The following is a 26825-nucleotide window of genomic DNA, read 5'->3' on the forward strand; positions in this document are numbered from 1 at the left end:
CGCAGAGCCAGGAATAACTCCTGAGCGCCACCGGGTGTGACCCAAAAACCAAAACAAACAAACAAACAAACAGAACCAACAAAAGAATCCAAACCCACCCAAAACAAAAAACTAGGAACAAACAATAGGCTTGTGGGGCCATAGTTTGAGGTCCCCTGGTTAGGGGGTCATTCTAGGCTCTGCTTTCATGAGACCCCGTGATGATGCTCAGGGAAGCAGGCTTGGGGCAAAGAGCCGCATGCTGTAACCCTGCTTCTCTCTCTCAGACCTGTGTCGAGAAGCCAACCATTCCCGCTCTGGGAAGGCCGCGGAGGACTGCAGAGCATCCTCAGCAGAGCATCCTCAGCAGCGCATCATCACTCAGGCCTGGACCACTGGGCCTCCGAGGTCGCCTAGCAACCAGAAGATAACGCCTTCGGAGAAACGGACGAATCTGATTCGCCGAGAGGAGGATGTCCCGCCCCTCTGGCTCCGCCCCTTAGCGACCGCCTGCCCCTCCCCGCGCAGGCGCCCCTGGAAGCCCCGCCTTTTCCGGGCGAGGAACGATCCTGATTGGTCGGTATCCCGGAAGCGCCGGGATTCGGCGTCCCCCGAGTGGTGGCAGCGGCAGCGGCAGCGGGAGCATGTTCGTCCTGGTGGAGATGGTGGACACGGTGCGCATCCCGCCGTGGCAGTTCGAGAGGAAGCTCAACGACTCCATCGCGGAGGAGCTCAACAAGAAGCTAGCCAACAAGGTGCCGGCCCCGGTCGCCGCGGGTCGCCCGGGCAGCAGCTTCGCGAAGATCGGGTGCTAAAGGCGGGGATCGTGGTCCTGGAGCCGGGCTTGGGCTAGGGTGCAGGGTGTGTGTGTGTGTGTGTGTGTGTGTGTGTGTGCGCGCGCGCAAGATCCCCCAGATCTATGCAGAGACAGCCTGGAACCGGGCTTGGGCTAGGGATGTAGGGGTGTGTGTGTGTGCAGGGTCCCCCAGATCTATGCAGGGACACCCTAAAACCGGGCTTGGGCTAGGGGTACAGGTGTGTGTGTGTGTGTGTGTGTGCGCGTGTGTGCGTGTGCTTGCGCTTGCGTGCAGGGTCCATCCCCCAGATACATTCAGGGACACCCTGGAACCGGGCTTGGACTAGGGGTGTAGGGATGTGTGTGTGCAGAGTCCCCCAGATCCATGCAGGGACACCCTAAAACCGGGCTTGAACTAGGTGTGTAGGTGTGTGTGTGTGTGTGTGTGTGTGTATGTGTGTGTGTGTATGTGTGTGTGTGTGCAGGGCCCCCCAGATCTATGTAGAGACACCCTGGAACCGGACTTGGGCTAGCAGTGCAGGGGTGTGTATGTGTTTGTGTATACAGGGACCCCCATATCTACGCAGGGACACCCCAGCACTCCAGGGCTGCCCGGTGTCCCATCCCCTTCTCAGAAGCGGGCTCTGAACTGGCCTTGGAGCTGGGAAGTGCTTCTAGCCCTGGCACCTCCCAGGAGGGACCCCCAGTGCCCTTGAACCCTGGATGTAGGGGCCTCTGAGCCCCCTCTGTGTGGAAGAGAGCAGAATGCTACTTCTGGGGAGTCATTTGAGTTTGGGGGATGGCGAAGCAAGCGAAGCGGCCTTGGGGTCACCCATGGGATTTGGGGGGTATGTTTGCTCCCGTGATAGGCTCCTTCTCTCCCGAGGTGTTCTTTTTTGGGGTGCCTGGGGGTGACGGTGTGGCCTTGCTGTGCAGGTCGTCTACAACGTGGGGCTCTGCATCTGCCTGTTCGACATTACCAAGCTGGAGGACGCCTACGTGTTCCCCGGGGATGGTGCCTCGCACACCAAAGGTGGGTGCCGGTTCCTGGGACTGGGTCCCTGGACTGTGCTTCAAGAAGTGGGAGATGAATGGGAAAGGCTGTAGGGATTAGTTTCCTGGGCGGGGAATACCCCAGGCCAAAGTGCAACTAGCAGAGGGGATGACATGCAGTCTGTGTGTGTGTGGTTGGGGGGGTCCCCCCTCACAGTACTCACAGGGGGCTCCCTGGAGCCCTTATTTTTTTTTGATTTTTTTTTTTTTTTTTTTTTTTTGCCACACCTGACAGTGTTCATAGCTTATCCCTGGCTCTGCACTCAGAAATTATTCCTGGGGGCCAGAGAGATAGCATGGAGGTAAGGCATTTGCCTTGCATGCTGAAGAACGGTGGTTCGAATCCTGGCATCCCATATGGTCCCCCGAGCCTGCCAGGAGCGATTTCTGAGCCTAGAGCAAGGAGTAATCCCAGAGTGCTGCTGGGTGTGACCCACCCTCCAAAGAAAAATAGAAAACTATTCCTGGTGATGCTCAGGAGACCCTATGGGATGCCGGTCACTCTCGTGCAAAGCAAGCACCCTCCCTTCTGTACTGTCACTCCAGGCCTTTAAGACAGGGTAGAGGGGAGTAGTGCAGGTAGCTTGGAAACACTGAAGCATTTTTTTGCCCTGCATGGGCATCCTGGCCAGACCCCACATCTTCTCCTGCTCCAATTGCCCTCCCGCTTCCTCCCTCCCCAGTGCACTTTCGCTACGTGGTTTTTCACCCCTTCCTGGACGAGATTCTCATTGGAAAGATCAAAGGCTGCAGCCCTGAGGGTGTGCATGGTAAGTAGGGGTTGGGTAGGACCTCATTCTCAAGGTAGGGTTGGGCAATATCCTTGTCTGCTGGGCAGGAGAAATGGAAGCTCCCAAATGGGAGAAGCTTATGTGAGAGGTGTGCTCTGCTCCCTACTTAGTTCCAGGACCTCCACCAGCTGGGGTGTCCGTGAGACTCTTCATTCTAGACCTCTGTGGCCTTTGTGGGGTTAAGGTGGAGGTCCTGGGGCGCAGTGTCAGTCCCAGGCTTGGGGACTATTGGGATGTGGGGACTCCATGGGAAAGGGGTCCCTGTTCCTGTGGCCATACCTACCCCTTGCCGGTCCTGGTCAGCGCTGTCTCCCACCATCACCCTGGGCGCTCCCAGTCTCTCTAGGCTTCTTCGATGACATTCTCATCCCCCCTGAGTCGCTGCAGCAGCCGGCCAAATTGTATCCTTCTGAGGGATCCCAGCCCCTTTCCCAAGAAGGTCTTTGGGGTCCTGGGTCTGATGCCGCAGCCTCCGTTCACTTGCTTGTGTCTCCTGCTGGCCAACCGGGCTCACTTGCCCCCGACAAAGTTCATCACTGCCAGTTCATGTCCCTTGGACCATCCCCCAGGATCAGCTCGGCCACTTCCTGGACCTGCTGCTCCTCATTGTGGGTTCACAGGTGCAGCAATGGCTTATCTGAGGCTCTCACGGGGGTTGGGCCCATCCTGGCCTGCATTGGTGTGTTTCTGAGAGCCCCTGTTCTTATGCCTTGATACCCACAGTGCTCTGCAGTGGAGGAGGGACTCCAAGGACTCCCTTGGGGTGCTCTGTCCCACAGCTAGGCTGGCCTGTGACCCCAGAAAACCTGGTGGAGAGTTGGGTGGTGAGCAATACCCAGAGTTTGGGGACGGGTTTGGCTCACCTGAGGGCAGATGGGGGCACTGATGAAGCCCCTCGCCCGCCTTGTCCCCAGCTCACCTCGGGGTGGAATAGCATCATGGGGCACTGGGCAGCAGGGCCAGTGCCATTTCTGCCCAAGGAGGGGCCTGGGGATGTGGGATGGGGCGATTGGCTGGTACGTGTATTGTGGGGTTATGTGTGTGGTATGTGATGGTTGTGATGTGTTGTACGTGGCATGTGTTTGGAGATTATATGTGTAGTGTATGTGGTATGTCGTGTGGTATGCCATGTATCATGGGGGATGTGTAGTGTTATGTGTTTAGGTCCATGTGTGCTGTGAAGAATGGTGGGGATGGCATGTTTGCAAATTCACACACTGTGTACAAGTACCTGTGGTGTGCCCCACCGGTCCCCCATTTCCCGGGCCTGCATTCTTGCCCTATGCCTGCTGGTTTCCTTGACTTGCCCCCACAGTGATGAGGCGGAGCAGGTGTGGGTGTGGGAGTATGAGACGGAGGAGGGCGCACACGACCTCTACATGGACATGGGCGAGGAGATCCGCTTCCGGGTGGTGGACGAGAGCTTCGTCGACACATCGCCCACTGGGCCCAGCTCAGCTGAGGCCACCACAGCCAGCGAGGAACCGCCCAAGAAGGATGCTCCATATACCCTCTTGGTGAGGGTCTGGGGGGGCTGCCACAGAAGCCGGGGTTGGAGGGAGCTTTGGCCTGATCTACAACCTGATGGCTTTGGTTCCCGCTGTGATGCCCCTTCTCTTGAATTAAGGTTCAGTTCTGCTCAGGGTCAGCAGCCCAGGCAGGCTGGTCCATGCAAGTTGATGGAGCCATGTGTTAGGGGGTGCGAGGCTTTGGGGTGCCCCTCACGGGGCTATTCCCATTCTAGGTATGAGTGAGGAGGGAGAGGCAGGGGAACTCCACAGGCCAGTGCAGACTTGGAACCAGACAGGGCCAGCAGACGAAAGTGGGGTCATAGGGGCCTGTGTGTTGTCTGGGGTAATGGGGGAGGGGGGGCTGGGGATGCCTTTGGGGGCAGATGTTTTTGCTAGAAACCATGACTAGTGTTCTGCCTGTCTATCCTTGGATGGCAGCTTGGGGGAAGGGGGGCCTCTTCAGGGGACCTGGCTCTGTGGCCTCCCCCACTTTGTGTGTGTTGGTCAAGCTGTCCCTAGCCTGATGCTGAGCTGTTTCTGCCCCTCAGGGATCCATCAGTGAGCCAGGCCTGGGCCTCCTGTCGTGGTGGACGAGCAGCTAGTGGCCGGCGCCGACCAAGAGGTGCTGCCCAAGTGGCAACACAGGAGCCCATGAAGCTGTGCTGTGCGGCCTGAAGGGGGCTGAGAACCTCAGCTTGTTGCTGCTCTCGGCGCTTCCCACCTACTTGCTTCAGTGACTGAATAAACAAGGACAATGGGAGCCACCTCGGTCTCCCTGGCCACATCTGAGGACAGGAATCCCCACAGCTGGACAGCAGGTCTCACTTCACCTGACTATTTGTGCAGACAACCAGCCCCCAATGGCAGCTTTGCTGGGCTAGGCTCTGGGCTGGATCCACCCATGGCTGGTGCCGTCTGGCCTGTTGGCCGGTGAGGGTGTCAGTGAGGGCTGTGCAAAGAGGTTGAATGGACGCCAACTCATGGCTGGAGAAAGAAGGGCTTGTGGGGGTGATTTTCATGCAGTACCCTGGGCACAATCCCACCCCCCCACCCCCCCGCCCGGGTGGAGCACAGGCATTACAAACACAGGCAGTCAATGGGTGTTTGATTCTTATTTTCCTTGCAAGGGGCAAAAGGTTTTTCTCTAAAATCCTTCGCCACGAGTGAAATGATCAGGCGGGAGAGTTTGAGACGGAGTCTTATCATCAAAAATAAATAGTTGCGTGGAGCTGCTCTAGACTGGAACCAACTCAAACCAGGCATCAGGCAGGTCGGACCATTTTTTCCGAGGACCCCCTGGCCACGGGCTGTCCCGTGGCTGAGGAAGGGGGTGTGGGCGCCGCGCTGTCTCCCATCGGGGCCACTGATGGCAGGACGGAAGGTAGCTGCCCTACTGCTGCAGCTCCTTCATCCGGTTGAGCGCGCTCCCCGCGCGGAACCACTCAATCTGGGTCTCGTTGAAGGTGTGGTTCAGCATGATGGTCTCCTGGGTTCCATTGGGGTGTTTGATGATGCACTGCAGGGGCTGGAGGGGAAGAAGGATTGGCTGAGGGTGAGGAAGGTTGTGCCTGGACTGCATAGGAGGCCGAGTTGGTCCCCGTCTCCCGTTTCCACTTGGGGCTGCCTGTGGAATTACACCTAGGCAGGCCTCACACGGGCAGCAGGAGAACCTTCCCCGGCTCCTCACCTTGCCAGGTGCGAAGTCCTTCAGGCCCTGGATGGTCAGCTTATCCACGGGATGGATCTTGTTGTAGTCAGCTGGGTCAGCAAAGGTGAGGGGCAGTAGGCCCTGCTTCTTCAGGTTCGTTTCTGGAAGGCAGAACACATGCGGGTCATGAACCCTTGCAGCCGCCCAGGGCGCTGCTTTACAGCTGGTCCCTGCTGAAGGCCCGGGCTCCAACTTACCGTGGATCCGGGCGAAGCTCTTGGTGATGATGGCCCGGCCGCCCAAGTGGCGTGGCTCCAGCGCCGCGTGCTCCCGGCTGGAGCCCTCACCATAGTTCTCGTCTCCGACCACCACCCACCGGATGCCTTGTTTCTGCAGAGCCAGCAGGGTGAGGGTTTGAGATCTAGGGATCTGGCACTGCCCCTGCCAGCCTACCCACGGACCTCACGGACCCACCTTGTAGTAGCGGGCAGTGTCAGGAACGGGTCCAAACTCCTGCGTCACAGCATTGCGCACCGAGTTGGCTTTGCCGTTCTCGATGTTGATGGCGCCGATGAGCAGGTTGTTGGAGATGTTGTCCAGGTGGCCACGGAACTTGAGCCAGGGCCCGGCGGCTGAGATGTGGTCAGTTGTGCACTTCCCCTTGACCTGTGTGTGGGTGGGGTGGGGGCTCGAGTGAGGGTTGGAAGCAGTAGCCCCCCCCCAACCCAGGAAGGTGCTTTTCTGGCACTGTGGGATGCCCGTGTGGGTCCCCAGAACCACAGCCCCCGAGTGGCTGCCCTCCTAGCACCCACCTTGATGAGGATCTGCAGGTCCTCCAGGTCTTTGCCGTCCCACTTGTCAAAGGGCTCCAGGAGCTGCAGGCGCTGGCTGGTGGGGCTCACGTCCACCCGTTGCCCGCTGCTGTCCTTGGGCGGGTGCTGGTAGGTGTCCTGGCCAGGGTCGAAGTCCTACGGTGGGAAATGCTCGGGTTGGATGCTGAGGCCTTGCTGCCCACATTGACGGGCCCTGGGATGCTGCTCAAAGGTCCCCACTCACCGCTCGGGGCAGCTCGTCGGCATCTGGGGCCTCCAGCTTGAACTTCTTGCCATCCTTGCCCGTCAGGAAATCGGTCTCTGGGTTGAATTTGAGGGTGCCGGCGATGGCCAAAGCTGTGACAATCTGGGTGGGGAGGTGGGGAGAGTGCTGCTCAGCGCCCACCAGGGAAGAGCACCAGGGAGCCCCCGCATGCCCCGTGTTCAGAGGAAGGGAGGAGAGGCCCAGTGCAGATGTGCTACAGGAGTGACACGCTAAGACTGGGGACACCGTGTCACCCACTTGTTACTGGAAAAACTCAGTGTAGAGTCACGTTTTCTAGAAGATTGGATGGGGTTGGATTCCCAGAGCTCCCAGGGAGGGCCTCTAACACTCAGAGTGAGCTGTGGGATGGAGGCTGTGCCCAGAGTTCATCAGCAGCATAGGGCTGTGTGCAGGGACAGGGATGGTGGGGCGTGGTGGCCCTGACTCACCTCTGGGGAAGTGACGAAGGCATGGGTCTCGGGGTTGGCGTCGTTGCGGCCTGTGAAGTTTCGGTTGTAGGAGGTGACGATGGTGTTCTTCTCCCCCTTCTTGATGTCCTTCCTGCCAGGGCATGGGTGGGAGGACGAGGACAGGGTTGGGAGGTGGCTGGGCTGGATCCCATGAATGGGCCAAGACACATCCCCGATCTGTCCCCAGGGCTGCTGCAGTTCCCTCTCACCCCCCATTCCATAACTTGTCACGGCTCTTACCTGTCCCATTGGCCGATGCAGGGGCCACAGGCATTGGCCAAGACGATGCCCCCCACATCCCGCAGGATCTGCGCCTGTGAGGGGACACGGGCCATCAGTGGGGCCCCGGAGGCTGGAGACATCCTGCCCTGAGTAGGGGGCGCAGGGAATACTCACATAGCCGTCGCGCTCGATGGTAGCCCGGATCTGCTCAGAGCCTGGCGTGATGGTGAACTGGGACTTGCACTTGAGTCCGTGGGCCAGGGCCTGCTTAGCCACTGCTGCTGAGCGGCCCATGTCCTCATAGCTGGAGTTTGTGCAGCTGCCAATAAGACCTGGGCACGGGGTGTGTGTGTGTGTTAGGTTGTCACTCAACCCTCAGCGACACGACCAGTCTCCACCCACTCGGGGTCACCTGGCCACAAAATGGCACAGCAGGTCCAATCCCGGACCCAAGAGCCAGGGGACCAGCGAGGAGCAGGATCCGTGGGTTCATTGACAGTGTTCCCCGAAGCGTGTGCTGGCACTCACCCACTCGGATGTCCAGCGGCCAGCCTTCCTTTTCTGCCACCTTGCCCACATCTGCCACGGGGTGCGCCAGGTCGGGGGTGAAGGGCCCATTGATGTGGGGCTTCAGCTGATGGGGCAGAAAAGCAGAAACCCGACAGGTGTGAACAAATGGGTATGAGTGAATGGCTCCTGTGCCGCTTCCTTGGGAACCTGAGGAGTCCCCACCCTCTGCTCAGGGTCAGGGGGTCAAGGCTGCAGCCCCTTAAGTGTGCTGTCTCTGGACATGGCATGGGGTGCTGAGTGAGCAGTGCTATGAGTGAGCACTAAGTGCCGTGTTTTTGTTGTCACTTGTCTCTGTTGTGTCCCAAGGCTTGGAGGGAGGGGACAGCAGGGCCTGGAGTCCTACAGATGGGTCCGAGCTTCTCCCTCTGCCCGGTCCCTGAACCCTCCCCTGCTCACGTCATTGAGGTTGATCTCGATCAGCTGGTCGTACTGGCAGCCAGGGTCAGGCACCAGGTGGTCCCGGTATTCATCAGCGAGATTGGCGATGTCTGGGGCAGGAGGACGAATCATGCAGAAATGGCACAGACTTCACCCCGAACCCACTATCGCCCCTTCACAGATGCCTAGTGCTGCGCGGGGGCTATGGGATGCTGGGGATTGAACCCAGGCATAACATTGTGCAAACTAAGTGCCCTCCCCACTGCATTATTGCTGCTATCACCAAACCCCAGGCTCTGGTAGACCAATGGCATGGAAGCAAGCAGCACAGGACATCCATGGCCAGGCTGTGCTGTCTCTGAAATCTTCAGGGACTCTGTGCACAGAGCTTGGACTCAAACTGCCCAACAACCTGTACCCAGAGAGCTTCAGGCCCCCAATTCAGCCTCTCATCTCTCATGGGCACCACCTGGTCCTCTAGGCTTTGAAAAGGAAGCTGGAGGTAGTGGGGGAGGCAGCAGTTCTAGGGGTGAATATTTTTTTCCTCCATGGCTGGAGCAGGATGAGCTGGAGGAAATATCCAGGTCATGCCCGGAGTTTCCTGCAGGGGGCTCCAGGGACCAGCCTTGCAGAAGCCTCCAGCCTGGCCTCCTATGAAGCCGCAGCACTACTGGGATAGGAACACAGCACCCTGCTGATGGTTTTAGGACCTCTCAAGCCTTGCACGTGGGGCCCAGAGAAAAGGAGTCTGGCCTGTTCTCACCAGCACGGCCCGTCTTGCTCAGGTACTTCTTCATCCGGTGGTTGTAGGGGAACACGGACGTGGTGGCCCCGATCTCAGCACCCATGTTGCAAATGGTGGCCATCCCTGCGGAGACAGCCCCGGCCACAATGCTCACCTCTACCCAGGCACTGTGTGCGGGAGGCTGGTCTGGCCTGGGTACCCCACCATCGCCTTGATCCCTGCAGATCCAAGGTCAGGCCGGAAAGCCAACACGGGCACTGGCATTCGGGACTTGGCTGGGTGTACTTTAGCATAGCATGGGGCTCTGGGCCTCAGGTTCCTTCGCAGGGGAATGGGAAGGAACCCAGCCTGCACCCAGAATTGGTAAGGCTTTGTTAGCCTGTTTGCTTTGGACACCCATCTCGTGGTATTGCCTGACCAAGCTGTCCAGGGAGGGCTTCCAGGAAGAGCAGACCTCCATCTTGGGGGAAGGGGGGGACCCCCAAGGACCAGCTTAACTCTGGGGTCAATAGGCACCCAAGGATGAGGTGGCTGAAGCATCTCAGGTCTGTTCCAAGCCCCCTGGGCAGGTGACATCCCCTGGAAACGTCATGTCTATTGGGGCTTCTGGGGGTAAGGAGAAACTGACAGGGTAATGGTGTCTCGGATCGAAACCCTGGCTCTGACCCCCACTTTCAACTGCCTCCTCGCCCTTGTGAATTCTTCTCATAGAGTAGCCTGGTGCCAGGGCCATGGGGAACCTCCTGACACCCCGGGCACCACCATCCCCTTACCAGTGCAGGAGATGGAGTCGACACCAGGCCCATGATACTCCACGATGGCGCCTGTGCCACCCTTCACCGTGAGGATGCCTGCCACCTTCAGGATGACGTCCTTGGGCGAGGTCCAGCCTGAGAGTGACCCTGTCAGCTTCACACCAATCACCTGCATAGTGAGGAAGAACCGTGGTCACAGGTGGCGCCCTGGAGCCCAAGGCCCTCACCCTGCGGGGCTGCCCGTTCCCTTGGCCCCAGCCTGCCCTTACCTTGGGGCACTTCAGTTCCCAGGGGATCCCCGCCATCACATCCACGGCGTCAGCACCCCCGACACCAATGCAGATGGCTCCCAGGCCCCCACCATTGGGCGTGTGGGAGTCAGTGCCGATAAGCAGAACCCCAGGGTAGGCATAGTTTTCCAGAATGATCTGAAAGGAAGCAAACATCCAGACATCAGAGCAGACAGGTGGGATCCTAGGCTATGCCTGCTGAGTCTGAGACCTGTGGGCAGTTTCCAGTAATCTTAGTATCCCTGCAGGATTCAATCTTGACACTAGGGCACTGTGAGAAAAATCCAGCACACCACACCCCCAGGCTGGGTTTGGGGAGGACAGAGTAAAGGTTACAAGGGGAAAAATTCTTCCTGAGTGGGCCCTGAGAGCACAATTGTGTGTGTGAGAGAAAGAGAGACTCGGTGTGTGTGAGACTGTGTGTGTGTGTGTATGTGTGTGTGAGAGAGAGAGGGGAGAGAGGGAGAGGGAGAGAGAGAGGGAGAGAGAGAGGGAGAGAGGAGAGAGGGGGGGGGGAGAGAGAGAGAGAGAGAGAGAGAGAGAGAGAGAGAGAGAGAGAGAGAGAGAGAGAGAGAGAGAGAGAGACTCAGTGCTTTACGGGGTCCCTTGTCACTGAGGGGTTGACTCTGATGACCATGCTACAGGAATCTGGGGGACAGCAGGGGTTCCCATCCAGCCTGCCACCTGCTGTCTCTGAGCCTCTTCTTACTGGAGCAGCTGACAGGTGTGTGCTGTTGGGATGACAGGAGGACTCGGTCATGTGAGCAAGGCTGCATTTATTTCTAGTTTGCGAAATAGTTTTCTAGTGCAACCCTTTTGTTCATCCTGTTATGCCCCCAACCCTGTCCCGTCCTTCCCTACACACATACACACACAGATCTGGGGGGAGGTCAGTGAGCTCAGAAGAAATGTGACAGGCTCCACTCAGCCTGTGGGAGTGGGCAGTGCCCTGGCATCTCACCCAAGTGAGAAAAGGTTCCACCTGCCTGGCAGACAGTTGGGGGGGGGTCTGGCCCCCAAGGAAGGCAGTACAGTGCCCTAACCAGTTGCTGCTCATGGATGAGGTATGGGGCAGCAGACCAAGCCTGTCTGTAAGGCGCCTCACAAGAGCATGAGGGACCCTTCCAAAAGGGAGGTCCTTTGGGTGGCAGAAAGTTATTGGGAAGATAGTTGTGACCAAGGTCTCGGGAGAAGGCTGGATGGGGCTGAGGGAGAGCGTCTTTGGGGAGGCCCTCAAAGAGGGTGACCGTCAACTGGCTCCACACTACCCTTCTTTTTTTTTTTGGTTTTTGGGCCACACCCGGCGGTGCTCAGGGGTTACTCCTGGCTGTCTGCTCAGAAATAGCTCCTGGCAGGCACGGGGGACCATATGGGACACCGGGATTCGAACCAACCACCTTTGGTCCTGGATCGGCTGCTTGCAAGGCAAACGCCACTGTGCTATCTCTCCAGGCCCCCACACTACCCTTCTACGGAGGCCTCTAGAGGAACAGCCTGGAACGGGCTGGAACAGGACAAAGCCCCTGCTGGTGACACAGTATTGGGGGTCCTGCAGGATCAGATGGGAGCTTCTAAGCCACATGGGGCTTGGCATTGCAGGAGCAGAGGCAGCTGTGGGGAAGGCGGGGTCTTGGTGGCTAAGGCAGGAACTGACCCCCCCTGGCCCTCGCTGGTGCCAACAATAGCCCGGGGCTGCCAAGGCGGGGCCAAATCCTTTGGTGTTGGAGAGTGCCCTCAGATGGGGTGTCCTTCACAATAAAAGGCCAAGGCCAGCTCCACCTGTCTCGGGGGTGCCCATGACCCAGGCTTCCTGAATGTAGGCAGCCCAGCTTGGCAGAACAGCGCAGGGCTCTGGTTTCAGAACAGGGCAGTGCTGGCAGCCCGCCGGGTCCGGTCATGGTCTGACTTAGCGCCTCAAAGAGGAGGCTGGGGAAGTCCCTGGTGGGTGGAGGGCAGAGGCCAATGTGGAGGCACAGCTGACCCTAAATTGCCAAACCAACGACAGGCACCCCTGGGCTGGCTGCGGTGGCCGGCGACTGTGGGGAAAGGGCCGTTGACCCTCCCTGGCGCACTCTATCTCTGCCTTAGTGTTCTTATCTGCAGGAGTGCCCCAGGTCAGGTGGCTGCCGAGGAAGGGGCCCTCACCAAGAACCCCTGCCTAGTCTGAAAATAACCTGGCAGTGTAATACAGGCTGTCCCAAAGATTTGCCCCTCTGTGCCCCCCCTCTGGGAAGCCTGACCCCCAGCCCTGCCCTACCTGGTGGATGATTCCAGAGCCTGGCTTCCAGAAGCCCACGCCGTACTTGGCACCAGCAGTTGCCAGGAAATTATACACTTCCTGGTTTATGTCCTTCAGAAAGAGAGAGATCAGGAAAGAGTGAGCATAAGTGGTGCTGGCCCCTGAATGTGAGGACATAGCATTCTGGCCCACTGTCTCCCCTACCATGTCCTGAGGGAAGGAACTGGGTTGTACTGTCTCCAAGAGGTACACTGGGACCAAGTGTTTGGGGCAGGAGGGGAGTGGTCCCCGGGGAGCTGGGGAATGGAGGGGGGGGTGGGACCCTAGTCCCACGGGTGCCCATGAGGTAGTGCTCCTCATCTGCACAAAACCACCCCCAGAAAGGGCAGCACACCCTCACACACGCCCTGAGGCCCCCAACGGCAGGACCCTGGCCCCTCGCCCAGTGCCAGGCGTCTGGTTCATGTCACTCACATAAACAAGGCCATGACTCTAGCGGTGAGCAGCAACTGGTGGCCAGCAGGGGGCAGTTGCCCAGGGGCTGGCCTGGCACTGGGAGCCACTGGAGCCCCCCCCCCCCCCCCCCATGGCTGCTGACATGGAAACCACCAATGGGGAATGGATGGCAAGATGCAGTGGGAAGGGCGCCCCGAGCTGTTCCCAGGCATCTCCGAGGCTGGCTGGGCTGTCGTGACCCTGAGAGCCGGAACCCTGCCATGGCATGCCTGCCCCTGGGCCCAGCCGGCTGGCCCTGCCAGCATTCAGCTCCTGCCAATGGCCCCCAAGGCAGGAGCCCACTTCTAGGCAGGCGGTGGAGGGTGGAGGTAGAGAGCTGGCGCTCATGAGGTGCAGACAGGTTGTGGAGGGCAGAGGGGGGAAACGGGGCCAGGCTCCCAAGTGCACACAGCCACACTATCGACTCCCCCCGCCATGGTGATAGGTAGTAAGACAGACACACGTGTGGGTAGGCGTGGGCTGACAGCAAGGTCATTGCCTGCAGCCCTGGCATCAGCTGGTGGCACTGGTGGAACCCGCCCTAGGCCTCACTGTGAAGGCAGAGGCCAGGCTGAGTCTAAGGCTGCTGCTTCCTGATGCCTCTCTTCTCTATGTCTTATTCTGGTCATGCTGGATATGAAGATGCACACGGGGCAGTGTCTTCCAGGGAGCCCCGGGCCCACCCTCGCTCCTCCGCTCATGCCAACACCCTCACAGGGGCAGGTGTCAATAGCAGAATGACAGAACGGCCCTTCCTTCCCCCCCCCCCCCCCCCCGGCCACTGCTCACCTTGGCTCGGCGCAGGTCCTTCTCGCCGCCCACCTGGGCCTCAATCAGGTGGTCACAGTGGATGGTGGAGGGCACGGCCACCTTGGGCAGCCCGCTGCTGATGAACTGCAGCATGGCCATCTGCGCCGTGGCGTCCTGCATGGCCACGCGGTCGGGCCGAAGCCGCAGGTAGGTCTTGCCTCGCTCGATCTCCTGGTTGGCTGGGTCATCCAGGTGCCCGTACACGATTTTCTCTGAGAGCGTCAGGGGCCGGTTCAACCTGGGCCAGGGCAGCACAGACTGTTAGTCACGTGGTATCCAATGGGTAGGAGGGGGACGCCAGGGACCTGGCACTGAGGAAAGGCTGCAGCAAGGACAAGTGGACGACAGTGTGGGCAAGGTGGTGGGTGCTGTGGTCTGCTTGTCAGTGCCCTGTGCTGGGCAGCGATCTGGCCCAGGTAGGATAGGGCAGAAGAGCTGGAGTTGAGGGGCAAAGCCTCCTAGGGCCACCCACCTCCTTCTCCAATGAGCCGGGCTCCCTTCTTTTTACCGTCTCCTCTGTTCCCACAGTTTCCTTAATGCTTTGCCCCACCCATGACCTGGGGTCTCAGCTCTTTCCCTGCCCCAAAGCCCCTTCCTGCCCACACTAAGACAGGCAGGCTAGGAACCAGGCACGGCCTTCAGCTTATTTCAGTCGCTCTTCCCAGACCCCATTTCCATTTCCCTGTAGGCCTATCCAAACAACAATTACCACCTGGCCCCTGGAGGTACCCCATTGCCAGCACTCTGTTGGGGGGATCGCTGAGGTCCCCGCTGCTGCTCCTCAGCACCATATGCCCTGGTTCACAAAGCTCAGGCCAACCGGGGGTCTCACCCCACTACCTGAGGAGGACAATGTGGTAGGGAGAAGGCGTGGGGCTTAGACAAACAACAATTGTCTGCAGAAAGCCCTAGCCCAATCCATGTTTTTGAAGCTTCACTGAGGAACGACTGTTATACTGCAGGTAATGACACAGTGGAGGGACCCAAGATGTGAACATGGCACGACTGTCTCAGTACAATCAAGATAACCAACACCAGCCCCCCAAAACCTGGGGTGCCCCTATCAGTCACTCTCCCTCAAGCACCCCCAGATCTGCTCTGTGCTCGACAGGGGACACAGACCTTTCAGCACCCCCATAGCAGAAAGAACTTGCCCTGTCACGAGCTAGAGAGAGGCATCAGAAGGGGGGCCCAAGCCCGGTAATCCCACTGCCTTTGCCCTTGTCTGTGGCTAACCATGTTGGGAATTCAGGGCATGAGTCCCAAAGTGTTCTCACTCCCACTAGCCCCTCATGCCCAGGTCTGCCCGAGCCCTGACAGTGGGTTCCCCCAAGGTGCTGGCCACTGTTAGTCGTCAGTGAGAAGAAAATGGAATAAAATAGCTGAGGCCACGGATGGCACACAGGCAGCAACCTGCACCAATGGGGACACAGAGAACAGTGCCCTGATTCTAAGACTGAGGGGAAAGAGTGAGTATATTTCTGCTGTGTGCAGGTTCGCTCTCTAGCACCATAAAGGGTTCCCCGAGCCCTGACAAAAGTGATCCTTGACATAGAGCCAGGAGGCTCTGAGGAATCTAGAGGGGCCAGAGAGAGAGTTCAGTGGGAAGGGTATTGTCTTGCACGCACCACCCAGGTTCAATCCCTGGATCCCATGTGGTTCCCTAAGCACCACCAGGAGAGATTAAGTCCTGGGTGAGGCTCAAAAACAAAAAACCAGGCCAGAGAGATGGCAAGGAGATAGGGCCATGCCTTGCATGCAGAAGGACGGTGGTCCGAATCCCAGCATCCCATGTGATCTCCCCAGCCTGCCAGGTGCAATTCTGAGCGTAGAGCCAGGAGTAACCCCTGAGCACTGCTGAGTGTGACCCAAAATCCCCCAAACCCATAAACAAACAAAAAACCATCCTGAGTACTGCCCGCTGTCCAATGACAGAGGGCCAGGATCAAGGTGCCACCACTTGGTCCCCTACCCCTCACCAGCCTTGCCATGGCCCTCCCGGACCTACCCCAGGCCCCCTTACCGTTTGCGGACGATGTTGATGTTCTTCTCCAGCAGGTCATAGCGAATGTACTCATTGGGTTCAAAGTGGCTCATGGCCACCTTGGCCCGCTGACACAGGACAGAGGCCACATGGTACTGTCGCACCCCGAGGGCTTTCTGCAAGTAGGAAACAGAGGCGCCCATCAGTGGAGTTAGAAGGGTCAAGGAAGGAAGCTGAGAGGGTCAGCCCCAAGGCCCCAGTCCGACACCTGAGGTTTGGGGGTAACAGAGCAACAGAACTCAGTGTGCAGCGGGCAAGGGGCTGGGATGGCCAGAGCTGCTGGCATCCAGGCCTAGCTCTGCTGAATCAAGAACTTCCCCCAGAGAGATCTGGAACAACAAAGGGCTTCTTCTGCAGGGAGAGCGGGCCCATAGTTCTGAGAACCTGAGACAGGGCATGGAGTTGACTGCCTAGCAGCATCCACTGCTCAGGGGCAGGGTGGATGGGGAACGTATGAAGACCCTTAGCCAGTCCTAGGGATGGCCCCCTCCTGCAAGACCTGGACCCCATGCCAGCAGCACCACTAGTGCTGCCTTTCTGCCACTTTTCCTTTGTTGCTTTCAGTTATTTGATCTAATTGTGGTCCAGGAATAGGACTCGGGTATGGCGGATGCCCTGACTGAGTGAGCTACAATCCCCTTTGGTCAGGTCCCTTCTCACTGAGGTAAAGGCAGCGCTGGCTTCATCTTGGGATCACTTCACAGAACACCACTATGGCCCTGGGCCTCCGAGTCCAGTTCTGTGAGCTAGTGAGGCCTCAGCCCAATCTACTGCAACTCCAAGAGCAACCCGAGCTGGGACCCCAGAACCCCAAGACACTGTCCAACTCCCAGTGAGAGACCAAGAGGGAAGGAAATGGATCGGGCTGGCAGGGGAGGGCAGGGTGGCATCAGCACAGAGCAGCTGCTGTAATGGGCCCAAGAACTAGTTCACTCCAGACATGGAGCCAGAGTCCTCATCTGGCAGCTTGGGGACCCAGAGCCACTCCCACAGTGTCTGGCCAGCAGGGCCCCCTCCCAGCCCTTTTTACAGCTCTGGACCCTGAACCCAGAATGTGCAAACTCGGTGCCACCCTGTCCCTGTGGCCCGGGGAGGGAATGGACCCTGTTAGGAACAGCGTCTCTACCGTGATCCACTCATCACTTGCCCCTGGGAGGAGAAAGGGCCACGCGGCAGGGAGAGCTCAGGTCGGGCATGCCACGTACTGTCCATCCTCACCGAAGGTCACAAGATTCTGGGGTTCTATTATTATCCCCATGCCCTCGGGAGCACGATCAGCGCCCCGTTAAGTCATACAGATAAGATACTAAACAGGCTGTTCTAGGGCTTGCTTTGTGCATTTAGTGACATGGCGGACATTTCCCCACTTCTATATAAACCCTTCCTTTCAGAACTGTAAACCAGTGGTTCTAAATTTCATGCTCCATAAAAATAAGACACAGTATCTAGCCCAGTATCTAGTATCTAGCAAAACAATTCATAATCACAGTGTGGAGGGAAGAAAAGCCTCCAAATGTCCTCCAGAGCAGGACGAAGCAGCCTCTAGGACAGATCAACCCCTACAAGTAAGGATGCAACACATGAACGGGGCTTTGGGGACAGTTCAAAGGGCTAGCCTGGTTCCCATCATGGCACTGCATGGTCCCTATGCACCACTAGGTGCGAACACACCCACAGCCACACACAGCGCCTGTGCACTCTGGAGTAAGCAAGGAAAGTATTCACACGGCAGTCATGCCCAGATACGCCTACAATCAGATGTCCCCCCACTGCGGGGTCTGGGTCAGCCACCTCCAGTGTCTCTGTTCAGTTCCCTCCATGTCCCAACAGGCTGGTCCTCGTGGTGTTTGCCCACAACATGCGCTAGGCCCCATTCCCAGGACCTTCAGCCCAGTCTCCGCACAAATGTGGTCCCATCAGGCTGCTCAGACATTCTGCCAGACCAACGTGAGTGACCTAATCCTTGGCAACACATGGGCAGCGCCCACCCTGGCCCTTTTCCGCTTCTGCCTGCGGCCAGGATAGCCCAAAGGCCCCGAGGAACTAATTAACAAACATGTGCTTGATTCAGAGGATCCCGCTAACCCCATGCTGTGAGGACACGGCTCCGCTCCAGCCTGCCCCGGCACGTGAGAGGCAGCAGACTTGCACTAAGCCCTGTGCAAACTCCAGGGGCCGGAGCACCGACAGACGAATTTCAAGGACAAGCACCCATGGGAAATGAAGACTAGACACGATCTCCCCACCCCCAAACTTGATATAAAAATAGACATGGCATAGCTCAGTGAGCACCTACTCTGAGCCAAACTCTCCCTAAGGTGTGGTGTGGTGTGTGTGTGTCCGTGCGCGCTTCCTGCAGGCAAAACATATCTGGAACCACTATGTCCACCCAGTTCTTGGTCTAACTGAATCCTGCCCCCATGCATGGCAGCTACTGCTCATCTTACAGAGGCCGAACTGAAGATCTGGGACGCCAAGTCCCAAGCTGAAGTTTTGGCAGGAGGCAGCTCCTCTCCTGCTCCCCTCTTACCAGTCACACAGCTCTCCTCCCATTTAAAGGAACAGTGTGTGAAGTGGTTCTGGAGTCCTGGCCTCCCTGCTGTGGCCCTGGACATGTTTAACCCTCCCAAACATTCTGCCCATTGAGAAAACGCAGGTAAAACTACAGAGTTACATCAAATGCAATAACCTGCCATCAGGGCTTGGCTCACCCTCTTCCAGGCAGACAGACACACAGACACTCCATGGCCCTGTGGCCCAGGGCGTGCTTGGTGCAAGACACAAGAAAATAGGATGTGGTCCGAGTGTGCCTGGGACACACAGAAGCATCACACCTCCCAATTCCATGGAGGTCTCTATCAGAATTGCCTGAGCATGGTCACAATGACCTGACCCGATTAATTGGAGTCCAGTGTGCGAAGCACGGGGTTAGATGTCGTCCCATCTGCAACTCCGAGATCCTTCACTCCTCACCACGATGCTCAACTGCGCTTATTTACCAAGGGCCCCAAGAAAGGGCAGCAAGGTTGAACCCATTCCTCTCCCACTTCATACTCCCACGGGTGCACCTACAGCTGGTATAGGGGCACAAACAACACTCAGACTTACACAAGACCCATCCTCCTGTACCAAACACCATCCAGCAGTGGAAGAGCTTGTGGTGGGAAGAACAAGGAGGTGGGTAGGTGGGTGTCTGCCACAGGGAACAAGCCCTGGGTTTGGCCCTGCCAAACGAGATAAACACTGGAGAGAGAATACAGTAGGTAGAACACTTGCCTTGCATGTGGCCAACCTGGGTTCGATCCCGACATCCCATATGGTCCCCCAAGAACTGCCAGGAGTGATTCCTGAGTGCAGAACCAGGAGTAAGCCCTGATCATCGCAGGATGTGGCCCAAAAACAACAACTAAAAATCGACCAAATGACATGCTTTGGGCCTCCGGGTGGATAAACAGGCAGGCTGGGGCTGCACGAGGGTATTATTCATGTAGTCTCCACCCTCAAGATCCCCAGCTGCAGGATGAGACCAATATGGGAACAGAAAGTGGGGGCAGGGAGGAGAACTGGGTTTGCTTCCTGACAACTAAAGGAGGGAAAAAGGGAGAAGCTGGGTCACTGGACAGGCTCAGGGCTCAGGAAGGTCATCCCAGGCTGATGAATCGTAAGAGCCCAAGACTCTGCATCTTTTTTCGGGGGTGGGGGGGTGGGGGTTGTCACACTCAGCAGAGCTCAGGGTTTACTCCTGGCTCTGTGCTCTGGAATTGCTCCAGGTGGGGCTGGAGGAACCACACAGGGTGCTGGGGATTGTAAAATAAATCCTCATAGTTTTTGAGATTACTGAACATGCGAATTTCCACCTTCAGGCAGACAGGTCTGAAGAAGCGAGATTGCAGCCAAGGATTGATAAACCAAGTCAGTCATCAGGAGAGAGTCATGGAGTCAGTTTGCTTCTTGCTGGTGGTACCTTTGTGAGCACCCCAAGCCAAAACTGCTTTCTTTTTTTTTTTTTTGGTTTTTGGGCCACACCCGGTGACGCTCAGGGGTTACTCCTGGCTATGCGCTCAGAAGTCGCTCCTGGCTTGGGGGACCATATGGGACGCCGGGGGATCGAACCGCGGTCTGTCTCCTAGGCTAGCGCAGGTAAGGCAGGCACCTTACCTCGAGCGCCACCGCCCGGCCCCCAAAACTGCTTTCTTTAGGAAACCAATGCCCATCCACTAGGTGGGGGGAAGGTCAAGGGATCCAGGTGGGCTTGATTCAGACCACTGTTGGTTGGCCACTTGCAAGGCTTGACATCTGTGCTAACTCTCTGGCCCCGCTGGGTGTCATCTTACAGGGGAATCAAACCTGCAAGGCAAGCACCCTCCTGCAGTGCTGTCATTCTGGCCTCCTCCAGGTCTATTTGCAGTTCAGGTTCTAAAAACCTGGTTGGGATACAAAGGCCAGAGAGAGAACTGGTGACTCCCTCAAAATCACACGCACTGTGGAATTGGGCAAAAGGAACCCACCTTACCCTGTGACCATGAGAGCCCGATACCACCCAACACCAGAGGGGTGGGAAGGGGGAAGGTGCCCCAGGAAGAAACTTGCCCACAAGGACAGAGCCCTCTGCGCCAGGTCCAAGTGGCTGGGGATGACAAGTGTCTCTCCCTTCCCTGGTGAGGTTTCTGAGCCAATGAGGCCGAGTCTGGAGAGGCGATGTGTGGCGCTACTCCAGCTCTGTGTACAGGAACTCCAACTCAAAGTACTCAGCCCTGGCACTCTGAGTAGCTCTGCTGAAGGGGAAAAGTGGTGCAGCGTCAGACAATGCATCTGACCATAACACTTTCATTCCTAGTGGTGGTGGTGGGGGACCCAAGCACAGCCAGGGAGGGGCCTCCATGGTGAGAACAGCCACTGCCAGACTCTTTGTTGAGGGTGATAGTGGGAGGTTGGATTTCTGAGCCTCACCTGGCTGTATTCAGGGATTACTCCTAGCTCTGTGCTCAGAAATTACTCCTGGTGAGCTAGAGGACCCTGTGGGATGCCAGGGATAAAACCTGGGTAGCTGTGTGCAAGGCAAGTGCCCACCCCACTGCACTATCACCCCAGGTACTGCCAGGCCCCTTCTAACCCCACTACTCTGACTGTGAGAACCCCCCACCCCTGACACTACCACTGTGACGTGTTGCCCCGTGTGGTGAGGATAAGCGACCCCTCCACGGGCTGAGCCATGTGCCATGACCAGGCATCACTGGGAGCCACCCCACTCCTTGCTGAGCCTGGCTCAACCCTCCCAACACTGTGCAACCATCACCACTCTTTCCGCCCGGAGCATTCCCACCCACCCAAAAGCAAAACACATTGGAGCATAAAGTCAGCACTTGGCCTTGATTCGATTCAGTCCCTCGGCCAAGCCCTGGCCGGCGCTGACTTGGCTTCTGCATCTGGAATAAATGAAATGGGCACAAGAAACGCTGCCGTCTGGTTCATCTAGTATTTATGTCTTTATTTCTCGGGAACTTGGGGGCCCAGGCCTGGTAGTGTGGCCTGGCGATATGGTGCTGCCAGCTCCTGAGTGACAGGAGTGCCACTCCCTGCAGTGTTTAGACTCAGGGCCGGGCACTCACTCCAGGTCTTTGAGCCTGCTCATAGGGCCTCCTATTGAAAGCCAACTGTGCAATTCCTTTCCTGAGCCAGTAACCTCAGTAGAAGGGGTCTGAGAAACACTGCAGAGAAGGCCAGATTACAACATAAGGGGAAAAAGAAAACAACAATGAAAGGGCAAGTGCACCAAACCAGTACGATGTATACCTAAGAGTTACATAATTATTCCTCTGCCCACCAGGGGTGAAACCTTCAGCAGGGCCAGAGCTCAGGGCAGAACAGGAAGTCAGGTTCCAACCTTCAAGAGCTACACAGGTCCCTAGAACACTGAACACTGGGGCGATCCCTGAGCAGAGATTTAGGAGTAACCTTTGGGGCCTCCCCCCAGCAAAGGTACTGAGTAACAGAAAAATAAAACTCTTGGAGCTGGAGCGATAGCACAGTGGGTAGGACATTTGCCTTACACGTGGCCGACCTGGGACTAACCCAGGTTCGACCCCTGGCATCTCATATGGTCCCTCCACCAAATAAAACAGTTTCCAGGATTTCCTTGTTGAAAACCAGGACATATGGGATGGAGAGGCACCACACCTTCATACCACACAAGGTCCCTGGGCACCGCCAAGCAACACTACCATCAGTGTAGCCCCCAAAAGTAAGACATTAGTTCTTGGGGACACTTAGAATATACATAGAAACGACAACCCTCTAACGCTCATCCAAGCCGCCCCACCCCGTCCCACCCTGCTGCCCCTGTGCCAGGTATCTGGTGACACTTAAGAACACAGCTGAGTCCAAAGTCCACATGAAACATTCCCCCCACACCAGTCTTGGCAGCAGGGTGCCCTGCACACCCACTTTTTCTTGTTTGTTTTTTTGTTTAGTTTTGTTTTGGGGCCACATCCAGTGAATCTCAGGGGTTCCTCCTGGATATGTGCTCAGAAACTGGTCCTGGCTTGGTGGACCATATGGGACGCCGGGGGATCGAACCATGGTCCGACCTAGGCTAGTGTGGGCAAGGCAGACGCCTTACCACTTGTGCCACCACCATGGCCCCTCTTGTTTGTTTTTGGACCATACCTAGTAGTGTGTAGAGATTATTTTTAACTCTGAGCTCCCATTTTGTTTGTTTGTTTGTTTGTTTGAGGATATCCAGTAATGCTCAGGGCTTACTCCTAGCTCTGAGTTCAAGGATCACTCCTGGCAGGCTCAGTGTACTAAATCAAGGTTGGTTGTGTACAATGCAAGCACCCTACCCACTGCACTCTCTAGCCTAGTCCCCCCCATAATTCTGAAGTCTTTTTTTGGAGGGTGACACACCTGGCAGCACTCAAGAGGTTGGTTACTCCTGGCTCTGAACTCAGGCTTAGAGGAACATATGGGATGCCTGGAATTGAGCCCATATTGGCTGTGTGCAAGGCAAATGCTGTGTTATTGCTCTGGCCCCAATTCTGATGCCTTAATACAGTGCGTACATTAATTTTAGAATCTGAATGATTATTTTTGAAGAAATAGCATTTTCTGAGTACCACCCACACTATTTCCTACAATCTGTAGTGGACTTCAGATGCTATAAAAGCAAAACGACCAAGACAGATTCTTTTAAAGAACATGCATGTTTCTCCATTAAACAAAAAGTTACTGACAGGGGCCGGAGAGATAGCATGGAGGTAGGGCATTTGCCTTACATCCAGAAGGACGGTGGTTCGAATCCCAGCATCCCATATGGTCCCCCGTGCTTGCCAGGGGTGAATTCTGAGCACAGAGCCAAGGATAACCTCTAAGTGCTGCCAGGTGTGACGCCCCCCCCCCCCAAAAAAAAAAACAATTACTGACAAAAACTTTAAAGACTTATAATGGAAACTGCTAGTGAGAGTTTGGTAACAAGTTAATCTATCTTTTTTTGATCGTATGTTTTGTTTTTTGGCCACACCCAGCAGCACTCAGAGGTTACTCCTGGCTCTGTGCTCAGAAATCGCTCCTGGCAGGCTCAGGGGACCATATGGGATACCAGTTTGGAACCTGGGTCCGTCCTGTGCTGGCTGCATGCAAGGCAAATGTCCTACCGCTGTGCTATCCTCCCAACCCCATGTTTTAAATTAGAAACAACCTGGGACTGGAGTGATAACACAATGGTAGGGTGTTTGCCTTGCAAGCTGCTGATCCGGGACAGACCTGGGTTCCATCCCCAGCATCTCATATGGTCCCCGGAGCCTGCCAGGAGCGATTTCTGAGCACAGAGCCAGGAATAACCCCTAAGCGCTGTTGGGTATGGCCCAAAAACCAAAAGCTAAAAAAAAAAAAAGTATATATAAATTAGAAACAACCTGTTTCTAATTGTTTCTAACAATTTTTTCAAAGTTACATTATTATATCCATTCTATAGAATTCCAATGAAATACTTCAGGAAAAACCTCCAAGATTACTTTACCATGGTATATTTCTGATTCTACATTATACATGTATGTACATGTTACACACATGTAACTAAAAGGGAACATAGCACAACAAATCTGTTGTTCCTAGAGAAGGAAGCCAGGTAGGAGCTGGTGAAGAAAAATAAAGGGGTGATTTAAACTTTCTCAGTAGAATTCAAATAGTTTTAAGGATATAAAACTAACCTTATCATTGCTGCTGGTAGGAATATAGATACTGTGAATATTGTCCATGTTTTATATTTGAATTTGGAAGAAAATACACCAAAATGTTAACTGTGCTAATTTCAGGATAGTGATGTGACATTATGAGTAATTACAGGTAATCTTCGTGACATTTTTATCTCTGCACTTTCCAACTTTCTACAATGGATAATTACCCATTGAGGGAAAAGGGTAAGAAATTGTCAGCCTGGGACGAAGCTCAGTGGCAAAATGATGCTTTGCGAGTCTGTGGCCTGGATCTACAGTGAGCACCACCCCCAAATGGAGGAAGGTCCGAGCTCAAGACATGCTTTGCATGCAGGCTCCCCCAGTTTGAGACCCAGGACTATAGGGCCATTCCCTCCCCCAACCATGCGCTGCCAGCAGTAACACTGCTGCAACACTGGTGCCCTGAAACTAGAAATATTTAATTTAACCTAAAAACAAGTATTATGGGGCCGGCGAGGTGGCGCTAGAGGTAAGGTGCATTGCCAATGCTAGCCTAGGACGGACCTCGGTTCGATCCCCCGGTGTCTCATATGGTCCCCCAAGCCAGGAGCGACTTCTGAGTGCATAGCCAGGAGTAACCCCTGAGCCCTGAGTGTCACCGGGTGTGGCCCAAAAACCAAAAACCAAAAAGAAACAACAAGTATTACATGAGCCAGAGAGACAGTACGGCAGATAGGGTGATAGGGTGCTTTCTTTGCACAAGGCCAATGCAGATTCGATCCCCAGCATCCTGTATGGTCCCCTGTGCACTGTCAATAGTAATTCCTTAGTGTAGAGCCAGGAGTAACCCCTGTGTGCTGCTGGGTGTGACCCAAAACAACAAGCCGAGACAAACCAAGTATTACTGAGCTTTATTTGAGCCTTATGCTGAGCACTGTGGGCACTGAATCAAATAGTCCAATTGGTTCTTGGGGCTACCAGCAGTACACGAGGGCCACTCTGAGCTTGCTGCTCAAGGGCCACTCTCTGGAAAGCTGGGGAGACGCTGAGGTGCCAGGAATTGAAGCCAGGCCATCTAGTTTATTTCTGTTTTTAGGTGACACTAGTGTGCTCAGGCCTTACTCTTGCTCTGTGCTCAGGAAACCTTATGTGATACAAGGGAATGAAGCACTCTACCCACTGTACTATCTCTCTGGCCCACGTGGTATTGTTTAAAGGAGGGTAATGACATGGACATATTCTAAAAATCAGAAACTCTGAGGTTCTGCTTTTGCTTCCGAGATCCAAAAGTAAAACACTCATGTTCCATTCAGTCTTGCCCTGTAACAGATATTCAAGACACAGACAGCTGTGGCAAGGCGGAAATAGGATGATGTTTCCTGTGATGGGAGTCCAAGCCTCAGGCTCTGAGAAACTCCAATGGGTGAACGCAGGGTCTGATCTAGAAAGGATCCTCGAATAGACTCACCGTCCACTTTCTCGGAAACAGAGGAAGGAAGGTAGGAAGGACTGAGGCAGCCTTAAAGCAAGCCACTTTTCTCCAGAACCCCAAAGGAAGCTCCTTCCCCTCCTGGAGAGCCTTGCCTTCGACAAGGCAGTTTACAGTGGCCGCTTCTATGGGCAGAAACTGCCTCGATTCACCAGAGATCCCAGGGATGAAGTGGGGCTGACACCCCAAGCCGGCCCGTCGCTCTGTGCACAGCTAAGCTCACATCGTTTTATTCGAGTCCCTGTTCTCACTGTGAAACTGCTAGTCAGGGGGACCCTTGTTTAAAAGAGGAAATAAAGGGCTAGAGAGATGGTACAGCAGGTAAGATGCTTGCTTTGCACAATGCTGACTCAATTCTTTCTTCTTTTTTTTTTATTTTGGTTTTTGGGCTATACCTGGTGGCAGTCAGGGGTTACTCCTGGCTTGGGAAGCCAGGGATCGAACACAGGCCTGTCCTGGGTTGGCAGTGTGCAAGGTGAACGCCCCACTGCTGTGCTATCACTTTGACTCCGTGGGCTGGCTCAGTTCTATCCCTGCCATCACAGATGGTCCCTGAGCACAGTCAGGAAGAAGCCCTAGTCTGTGATATGAGAAACAAGGGACTTAGATGACAAACCCTACCAGCAGGTAAACTCTGGGGCTAGAATAATAGCACAGCAGGGAGAGCGTTTGCCTGCATGCCGCTGACTTGGGTTAGATGCCTGGGGTCCCAAATGGTTCCCTGAGAATCACCAGGGTAATTCCTGAGTGCAGAGTCAATAGTGACCCCTGTGGGGCTGAAGCGATAGCACAGTGGTAGGGCATTTGCCTTGCATGCAGCCAACCCAAAATGGACCTAGGTTTGATTCCCAGCATCTTATATGGTTCCCCGATTCTGCCAGGGGTAATTTCTGAGTGCAGAGGCAGGAGTAAAACCTGAGCACCGCCGCCAGGTGCCCCCCCCCAAAAAAAAAAAAAAAAACAAAACTGACCAGGTGGAACTCCTCTCCCACAGTAAGCTCACTGGATGGGAAACCTATCTATTCTGGTCCCCCAGAGCCTAGAAGAGTGTCTAAATGTTTGGGCCACAGAAACTTCCAGAGCAACGGGCGAAGGCAGAGCTGTCATCTGTACTGAGGGGAACAGTGCTGGGTCCTCTCAGCCTGTCCATGAGAAGGGCACCCCGAGACTCTGACCTTCCTGCTGGAATAAGGTCACACGTTCTGCACCTTCATCCCAAATGGAGAAGGGCGTCCCCTCCAGAAGAGGGTGCTATCCAGACACAGACCCTCCCAAGGGAGCTGGCTGGG

At 55.8% G+C, this 26825-nt stretch overlaps 2 protein-coding genes across 2 annotated transcripts in view; one reads left to right on the plus strand and one right to left on the minus strand.

Annotated features, from left to right (window-relative positions):
• Positions 1-565: 565 nt before the first annotated feature.
• POLR3H (RNA polymerase III subunit H) lies at positions 566-5093 on the plus strand. Its single transcript, XM_049771706.1, has 6 exons — positions 566-734; positions 1712-1808; positions 2512-2598; positions 2957-3020; positions 3935-4136; positions 4679-5093. Exons 1-6 carry the CDS (start codon positions 624-626, stop codon positions 4730-4732), a joined length of 615 nt encoding a protein of 204 aa, XP_049627663.1. The 5' UTR covers positions 566-623; the 3' UTR covers positions 4733-5093.
• A 130-nt stretch (positions 5094-5223) lies between these two features.
• The window catches only part of ACO2 (aconitase 2), a 29746-nt gene continuing 8144 nt past the window's right edge, over positions 5224-26825 (minus strand). The window contains exons 2-18 of the mRNA XM_049771563.1: positions 15853-15989; positions 13809-14067; positions 12543-12635; positions 10265-10423; positions 10014-10164; positions 9259-9363; positions 8514-8605; positions 8076-8181; positions 7722-7879; positions 7566-7639; positions 7305-7416; positions 6835-6957; positions 6591-6746; positions 6253-6444; positions 6036-6168; positions 5818-5939; positions 5224-5655 (exon numbers count right to left, since the gene is read on the minus strand). Coding sequence (XP_049627520.1) covers positions 5521-5655; positions 5818-5939; positions 6036-6168; positions 6253-6444; positions 6591-6746; positions 6835-6957; positions 7305-7416; positions 7566-7639; positions 7722-7879; positions 8076-8181; positions 8514-8605; positions 9259-9363; positions 10014-10164; positions 10265-10423; positions 12543-12635; positions 13809-14067; positions 15853-15989 — 2307 coding nt within the window. The 3' untranslated portion in view covers positions 5224-5520. The remainder of the gene's footprint in view (positions 5656-5817; positions 5940-6035; positions 6169-6252; positions 6445-6590; positions 6747-6834; positions 6958-7304; positions 7417-7565; positions 7640-7721; positions 7880-8075; positions 8182-8513; positions 8606-9258; positions 9364-10013; positions 10165-10264; positions 10424-12542; positions 12636-13808; positions 14068-15852; positions 15990-26825) is intronic.

This window comes from Suncus etruscus, chromosome 4 (assembly GCF_024139225.1).
Source record: "Suncus etruscus isolate mSunEtr1 chromosome 4, mSunEtr1.pri.cur, whole genome shotgun sequence".
Lineage (NCBI taxonomy): Eukaryota > Metazoa > Chordata > Mammalia > Eulipotyphla > Soricidae > Suncus > Suncus etruscus.